General features: G+C 47.4%; 1 protein-coding gene across 1 annotated transcript in view; it reads right to left on the minus strand.

Moving 5' to 3' along the window:
* Positions 1-2799: 2799 nt before the first annotated feature.
* LOC103273104 (multidrug and toxin extrusion protein 1-like) overlaps positions 2800-8849 on the minus strand; it is a 36786-nt gene continuing 30736 nt past the window's right edge. Inside the window, exons 15-16 of the mRNA XM_021718809.1 lie at positions 6864-6942; positions 2800-3349 (exon numbers count right to left, since the gene is read on the minus strand). Of these exons, the coding sequence (XP_021574484.1) occupies positions 3126-3349; positions 6864-6942 (303 nt within the window). The 3' untranslated portion in view covers positions 2800-3125. The remainder of the gene's footprint in view (positions 3350-6863; positions 6943-8849) is intronic.

Consider the following 8849-nt stretch of genomic DNA (forward strand, 5'->3'; position numbering starts at 1 on the left):
TCGCTCTGGAATGAATGGTTCGTTTAGGGAGGCTTTGTAGGTGGGGAAAGCAAAGGGGGTTGGAGGGGTGGGCGGAGGCCGGAATTAGGCTTTTCATCCCCTCCCCCCGCCCGCCCCGCAGAGCACTTATCTGCCCTTTCGGGGACGTTTCTTTCTCCGGACCCAGGATTCTGTTGGTTCGGGTATTTCCGGGGGTCGGGGACGGAGAGGCGTGGTCGCCCCTCGCGGGAACTCCAGCCTCAGGGAGCCGGGCCGGGTGTGGCCTTCTGGCCTGCGGCTATTTGCGGCTGGAGGCTAAAGGAACCCTGTTATTTCTGGGGTCCCAACCTGGCAAGGGGAAGCGCAGGGAATGTAAGAAACCTCTAGAAGGCTAGGGGTTCCCGTGCGGAGGAGAACCCAGAGCGGGTGTGAGGGCCTCCTGACCGAAAGCTGAGAGCGGGGCTGTCGCTGCGGCGGCCTCCTGCCCCCGGGCCCAACCTGGAGGGCCACAAGGAGTGCTAGCCTTTATCTGCATCCCTCGATTTATGGCCCCAAGGATGACACACTGAGGGTGGAGTCCCCACCAAGATCTGCATTTGGGTGTTTACTCACAGTAACTAACTTTTCTGATTTTATTCTTTCGGGCGTGCCTAGTGCATTGTATCCATCCGAACACTGTCCAAGTCAAAAACAAAAACAAAGCAAAACAAAAACAGAAATGGAGCTCTAAATTTAAAGTCCTGTGGCCCCCAGCATGGTGGCTCACGCCTGTAATCACAATGCTTTGGGAGGCTGAGGTGGGAGAATCACTTGAGCTCAGATTCAAGACCAGCCTGGGGAACATAATGAGATCTAGCTTCTACAAAAAATACAAAAATTTGGAAGGCTTAGTGGCACACACCTGTAGTCCCAGCTACTCTGGAGCCCAGGAGGTCGAGGCTCCAGTGAGCCAGGATCATGCCACTGCCCTCCAGCCTGGGCAACAGAGTAAGTCCCCATCTCAAAAGCAAAAATAAAAGAAAATAAATCAAAAAATAAAGTTTTATTTGGAAAGAAAGAATTGCATTTCAGGACTTACGTGCAGACCTGGTGATCTTCGGTAAGCTCGAAGAACAAAGAGAAGGTTGGAGGTTTTATTAAAATGGGAAATGTTATGTGTTGTTCTCTGAGAAAGTTCATTGGGTTCTGGGGGGTGAGCAATGGGGTTGGGCAAAATTAGTCCCAGAGTTATAGATTGAAAACAGGTGTCAGGTTACAATAGGCAGTTTCACCAGCTGGACCTGCAGAGGGTTACATTTCTTTTTTTTTTTTTTGAGTTGAAGTCTCACTCAGTCGCCCAGACTGGAGTGCAGTGCCCCTCCTGGCCACTGCAGCCTCGACCTGCTGGGCTCCGGTGATCCTTCCACCTCAGCCTTCCAAGTAGCTAGAACTACAGGTGTGCACTACCACGCCCAGCTGATTTTTTGATTTGTTGTAGAGATGAGGTCTCGCCTGCCCAGGCGGGTCCGAACCTGCGGGCTCAGGCAATCCACTCACCTCAGCCTCCCAAGGCGCGGGATTACAGGTTGAGCCGCAAGCCCGGGCTGAGTATTTCTAGAGCAATGTTATGTACCCGGGGTGCTTTTTCACCCTGGCTTCTTGACTCTGTTTGAGTAGGGTATGATAAGAATGACCCAATTGGTGTGATTCACTTTCACAGCACTGGGTGTACTCAGTATGCACTGAGGCATGCTGAATTAACAGTGTGTACCAGCTGGGCTCGGTGGCTCAGCCTGTAATCCCACGCCTTTGGGAGGCTGAGGTGAGTGGATTGCCTGAGCCCGCGGGTTCGAGACCCGCCTGGGCAGCGAGACCTCATCTCTACAATAAATAAAAAAATCAGCCAGGTGTGGTAGCGCACACCTGTAGTTCTAGCTACTTGGAAGGCTGAGGCGGAAGGATCTCCAGGGCCCAGCAGGTTGAGGCTGCGGTGGCCGGGAGCAGCCACTGCACTCCAGTCTGAGCGACAGAGTGAGACTCCAACTCAAAAAAAACAAAAAAACAAAACTGTGTATCTACACCTGGGAAGGCTTAATGAAGTGCGGTTACTACTTAATCCAAGGCCTTTATGAAAACTTTGTCCCCGACACACACACCCCTACCAGGAATTGTCAATGCTTGTTTGGATTTTCTCAGCTCCAAAGACTGCCCAACTGTTTTCCAGTGCCCACAGTGCCTGAGATCTGGACCCTAAGTGAAGATTAACAAATAGCAGCCAGGTGTGGTGGCACATGCCTGCAGACCCAGTTACTCAGGAGACTGAGATGGGAGGATCACTTGAGCCCAGGAGTTTAAGGGAGCAGTGAGCTATGATTGTACCACTGCACTCCTGCCTGGGCTGCAGAACAAAAGTCCCATCTCTTAAAAAAATAAAATAATCAGGCATGGTGGCACACGCCTGTAACCCCAGCACTTCGAGGGGCGGAAGCAAGATGATTGTCTGAGCTCAAGGGTTCCAGACCAGCCTGAGCAATATGGTGAGACTTCAACTCTACAATAAATAAAAAAAAATTAGCTGGGCGTGGTGGCACATGCCTGTGGTTCCAGCTACTTGGAAGCCTGAGGTGGAAGGATCACCTGAGCCTAAGATGGCCATGAGCAGGATGCCACTACACTCCAGCCTGGGTGAAAGAGTGAGACTCTGACTCAAAAAATAAAATAAAATAAAACATAAAAACAAAGCAAATGTCATTTGCCCAATGAATAATCCAAGGTACAAGGAAAGATATATTGTAAAATATATTTTTAGTAATTCCAACTAAGAATTTTTAAGCACTTAGTGTATGGGTTTGTGTCTAAAAAAACAGTGAGCAGAAGAAATATCAAAGCCATAGGTCGATGCAATCAGTACACAGGTGGTCCTTGGTTGAGACAGTGGTAAATGTATTATTACTCAGCTGTCACCTTTCAGACATTGTCTTGGACTGGAATATAGTTCCTATCTTAGATGCTTTTTTTCACTAGAAAAATATCTTTGAACTCCCAGTTCTTGAAATCCATGGGCACAACTGAATTAAGTTCACTGAATCGTCATCTCCGGGCTTCTGAATTATTTGTAAGCTCAAAGGCATCACTTAACCTGACTTTATCTCTCTCTAGCCACATTTCTAAATTCTGACATACAGTCTCACTAAAATCCCCAGCAGCAAGATTAAAATGGCCCCCAGAAGCATGAGCCCTCGCCGCAGCACCAGCTGTTTCCAGGATAACTTGGTGCCGTCCTTTGGTTGGACTGGCAAAGGTTCTTCTTGGTGCATCTGCGGATCCAGCTGAGTCGCTCCCTTTTTTTCAGCATCTTTCATTAAAATTCCTTCATGATTTTCAGGGCCCCCTGGGGAGAAAAGGAACTTAGTTAGCAGCTTAAATGAATTTTCTGGGGAGAGCGCGAATGCAGTTCTCCACTACCACTAATTATGCAGTCCAGTTTCCCACATTTGGGGAAATCGCAGGGGTCAGCACATCCAGAGTGTAGGGTGAGCCTCGCCCTGGGAAAGCCACCTTCATGATCATGGTATCTTCCCCTGCCAGGTGGGTATAGGAATTTTTTTTTTATTCATCTGTATAAAAGGTGATGCATATGTGCTAATAGCTGGGAAGAAGTTAATACAGGAAGCAGTTGCTATAATGAATAAATAAAAGAAATCCTAGGCCGGGTGCGGTAGCTCGCGCCCATAATCCCAGCACTTTGGGAGGCCAAGATGAGAGGATTGCCTGAGTCCATGGGTTTGAGACCAGCCTGGACAACTTGGCGAGACCTCATCTCTACAATAAATCAAAAGTTGGCTGGGCATGGTGGCACAGGCCTGTAGTTCCAGATACTCGGAAGGCTGAGGCGGAAGGATCACCTGAGCTCAGCAGATTGAGGCTGTGGTGACCAGGCTGCTGCACTCCAGCCTGGGTGACAGACTGAGACTCTGACTCAAAAAAAAGAGAAAGAAATCTTATCCCAGAGTGCCTCTCCACTCCACAAACATGGATGATCCTACTGTTGCTGACTTGCGTGCTCCAGGGAGCTTTCTCTCAAGAGCTAGAGAAATAAGGTAAATCTCCAGTTAAGACACACGGGAATTTTTCAAAGGGCCGATACCCATCTAGTAAGCATTTCAGAAAGAGAGCAAGGCTTAATGAGGGGGAAGTAACCTAAGAAATATTCCAGACTATTTACAGAACTGAAGAAAGATATGACTTTCTATATGGAAGGACCTACTAAGTACAAAACATGACAACAACTCAAACCTAGACTTAGTCTCGTAGCACTTCAGAATAGTAAGAATAATAAGAGTAAAATAGCCGGGCTCGGTGGCTCAGCCTGTAATCCCGCACCTTTGGGAGGCTAAGGTGAGTGGATTGCCTGAACCTGCGGGTTCAAGACTCGCCTGGGCAGCAAGACCTCATCTCTACAATAAATCAAAAAATCAGCCGGGTGTGGTAGTGCGTGCCTGTAATTCTGGCTACTTGGAAGACTGAGGCGGAAAGATCGCTGGAGCCCAGCAGGCAAGGCTGCGGTGGCTGGGAGCGGCCACTGCACTCCAGTCTGGGCGACCGAGTAAGACTCCAACTCAAAAAAAAAAAAAAAAAAATAGTAAAATATCCTAAAAGCTTTCCAAGAGAAAAATAAAGGCAGATTACCTAGCAGCACAAGAATAAGATTGGCGACTGACTTCCTTAAAAGCATAAATGGATATTAGGAGTGTGACAATGGTCTCAGAGTTCCAAGAGAAAGTCATTTTGAACAGAATAGTACCAGCTCACACCTAACAAAATGCTTACCCTGTGTCAGGCTGTCCTCGGTACTACTTACCCTCACAATAACAGTATGAGGTAAATGCCACTGTTATCCCAAATAATGGAATGAAGAGTCACCAGGGCAAGATCTAGGGGGAGCAGGAATCCCAGAGGGGCAAGCCTGGTTTTGGGGACTGCTGTGGCTCTGAGAGCTGCCCATCCAGATCATATGGCTGAAAGCTGAGTGGGACTTTCAGACTTCGATCCTTACCAAGAGCGGGGCCCTGGTAAACCTCTTTGTCCTCAGAGGTTGGAAACCTGAAGGACAGCATCCAAGAATTACGGATGAACTAGAAGTACAGTAAGTCCCCTACATATGAACCTTCAAGTTGCGAGCTTTCAGATGCGAACATACGTTCACATGTCCAGTCACATAAGTTAGTTCACGTGTCTGGCATACGTTGTCACGTGCCGTACTGTAAGATTAAGAATGTTTTCTTGGCCATTGCCTTGCTAAGCAATGCAATGCTTTGAGCTACGACCAGGCCGTGTTTTTGCTAAGCTTTGGCCCCCTCCCCTACTTTGGGGAGGTGAATCTCAATCTCTCTCTCTCTTTCTAATTTGCTTTCTGAGTAAACTATATTTTCCAATCTAAAAAAAAAGAATGCTTTATTTTTTGTGTTTGTTTTTATGTATTATGTGTGTGAAAAGTATTATCAACCTATTACTACACAGTACTATATATCCAGTTGTGTTAGTTGGGTACCTAGAGGAACTTTGTTGGACTTACAAACAAATTGGACTCACGAACACACTCTCAGAATGGAACTCGTTCGTATATGGGGGACATATTATAAACCAAGCCCCACACTGCAGCACACCTTCGGGTCAGCTGGGTGATCCAGAAACCCGAAATTGCACTATACTGCAAGTCGCTCCAAGTGTCCGACAGAAGCAAAAGAAAGTCCTTTCTGAAGACATTATTTCAGTCCTCACATTACTACTTTTTTTTTTTTTGAGTTGGAGTCTCACTCTGTCGCCCAGGCTGGAATGCAGTGGCCGCTCCCGGCCACCGCAGCCTCGACCCGCTGGGCTCCAGCGATCCTTCCGCCTCAGCCTTCCAAGTAGCTGGAACTACAGGCGCGCGCTACCACGCCTGGCTAATTTTTTTTTGTAATTTATTGTAGAGATAAGGTCTCGCCAAGTCATCCAGGCGGGTCTTGAACCCGCAGGCTCAGACAATGCACTCACCTCAGCCTCCCAAAGGCACGGGATTATAGGCTGAGCCACCGAGCCCGGCTATAATTTTTTGATTTATTGTAGAGATGAGGTTTCGCCAAGTTGCCCAGGCGGGTCTCGGACCCTCGGGCTCAGGCAATCCACTCACCTCAGCCTCCCCAAGCCACGGTATTACAGGCTGAGCCACCGAACCCAGCTCTCACATTACTTCTACAAATAATTTTAAAATATAAAGCCTAGACTATATATTTTAAAATATATAGTCTATAAAGCCATGATGAAAGTTGACCAGATACACAGCACAGAAGCCTAGACAATATGAATGAGAACTGGCAGAAACGACAGAACTGACCTTAACTGAAATTTAGCAATTCTACAAAGTCAAGGGTTTAAATTATAAGGGAGCAGGGATTCCTGTGAGTGCATGACTAACTGCCTTAGGGGCTGGGAATGGGGAGGATTACTCATCTGACAGAAGACAAACACCCACATTTGCATGCTGTTCATCAGAAGCCATGGTCCAAATAATAATCAAACCCACAGGTATTTTCCTGGAACAGTAGAACCCCATTAAAACAAACACACAAGCCAGGCTCGGTGGCTCAGCCAGAGCACTGGGTGGCCCAATGCAGTATTAGAAATGTCTGTAGAATCCTGGCAAGGAACCGGGGACCCTTTAGTCACCTACAGCAGTATGCTAATGTGTGGAATTAAACAATTTACCTCAAATTGGGTGTTACTTGACTTCATCATTTGTTTCTGAAACACTATGGCCCCATTAAATGGGAGCTCACAGCAGCAAACCTAGCTGTGTCCTACAAACAGCCCCTCCAGTCCCACCTAGACAGGCCTCTCCAGGGCCTCAGGGAGTCATGTCATACCTGGGTGAAGCAGATCCTGAGGGCGAGCAGAATTTCCATTCTGAGCCACACTGACTTTCAAATTGGCATGTACCTGAGCCTAGGAAATAAAACTCAAAGTAAGTCCATAAGGCTTTATGATAATATTAACAAGATCTTTTTGGCTGGATGTGGTAGCTCACACCTGTAATTTCAGCACTTTGGGAGGCTGAGGTGGGAGGACTGCTTGGCTAGGAGTTTGAGACCAGCCTGAGCAACACAGCAAGACTCTCTCTCACAAAAAAATTTTTCAAAAAAAAAAAAAAAAAATATATATATAAAGGTATTTTCCTTGACCACCTAGCCTAGGAAAAGCCAAGCCATTTTCCTTAATTGGCATGTACAGCTGAAGGTCCTCCTGTTCACAGATATGGAATCATCTGTCATGAAATGGGGTCAGGGCCAGGCACAGTGGCTCAAGCCTGTAATCCCAGCACTTTGGGAGCCCAGGGGCTCGAGACCAGCCTGGACAACTTGGTGAGACCCCGTCTCTAAGAAATAAAAAAAAAGAAAGAAAGAAAAAGAAATGAGGTCAGTGGGTGTGGGAAGTTGAGATGGGAACAGTATGGGGTGAGGGAGACAGGGACAAGACAGGTCCCAAGGTCAAATTAGAATTCTCCCTTCTTTATTACTTCATCTCCTTTATCTACCACCTATTTCTGGACCCCATGTTGATCCTAGAAAGTTGAAGAGACGGATGCATACCAGTATCTTAGTGAAATATTTTGGGATAATAAGCAATATTAGGATGACTGACAAATCCCACCTTTCTCTCTAGTTCCAATTCTTTTATTTTTTATTTTTTTAGTCAGAATCTTACTCTGTCACACAGGCTGGAGTGCAGTGGCACAATCATGGCTTACAGCAGGCTAGACCTCCTGGGCTCGGGATCCTTCAGCCTCCCAAGTCACTGGGACCACAAATGTATGCCACCATGCCCTGCTTCCTCTTTTTTTTTTAATAGAGAAAAGGTCCTGCTATTTTGCCCAGGCTAGTCTTGAACTCCTGGACTCAAGCAATCTTCTCATTTTAGCCTCCCAAAGTTCTGGGTTTACAGGCATGAGCCACCATGCTTGGCCCAGTTCTAATTCCTATCCTGAAGTTGACTTTTCCCACGCAAGAATGAAAGCCTGGCATAACCAGGAATAAGGAAGAAAGGAACACTGTTTGGTTTTTTTTGGGGGGGGGTTGAGTCGTCGTTTCACTCTGTCACTTAAGCTGGAGGGCAGTGGCACACTCATGGCCACCACAGCCACAACCTGCTGGGTTTAGGCGATCCTTCTGCCTCAGCTTCCAAATAGCTGGAACCACAGGCATGTGCCACCATGCCCGGCTAATTTTTTGATTTATTAAAGAGACAAAGTCTCGCCAAGTTGCCCAGGTTGCTCTCAAACCCATGGGCTCAGGCAATCTTCTTGCCTCTACTTCCCAAAGTAGAATTATAGGTGGGATTATAGGTGTGAGCCACCACGCCCAGTAGAACATCCTATTTTTCTGGAAATGGTTAGCCAGGCTTGTCTGGCCCTTCATTTCTGAAATAAATCAGTTAAAACAACAAGAAGAAAAATAACATGCATGATAAAAGAATAAAGAAAAAGAACCTGCTGGGCTCAGTGGCTCAGCCTGTAATCCCAGCACTTTGAGCGGTCAGGGCAAGTGGATTGCTTGAGCCTGTGGGTTCAGGACCAGCCTGGGCAACTTAGTGAGACCTCGTCTCTACAATAAAAAATAAAAAAAGAAGCCAGGCTCGGTGGCTCAGCCTGTAATCCCGCGCCTTTGGGAGGCTGAGGTGAGTGGACTGCCTGAGCCCGCGGGTTCGAGACCCGCCTGGGCAGCGAGACCTCATCTCTACAATAAATAAAAAAAAAAATCAGCCAGGCGTGGCAGCGCATGCCTGTAATTCTGGCTACTTGGAAGGCTGAGGCGGAAGGATCGCCGGAGCCCAGTAGGTCGAGGCTGCAGTGTCCG

The sequence above is a fragment of the Carlito syrichta genome, unplaced genomic scaffold (genome assembly GCF_000164805.1).
Source record: "Carlito syrichta isolate Samal-C Ts95f unplaced genomic scaffold, Tarsius_syrichta-2.0.1 Scaffold313533, whole genome shotgun sequence".
NCBI lineage: Eukaryota > Metazoa > Chordata > Mammalia > Primates > Tarsiidae > Carlito > Carlito syrichta.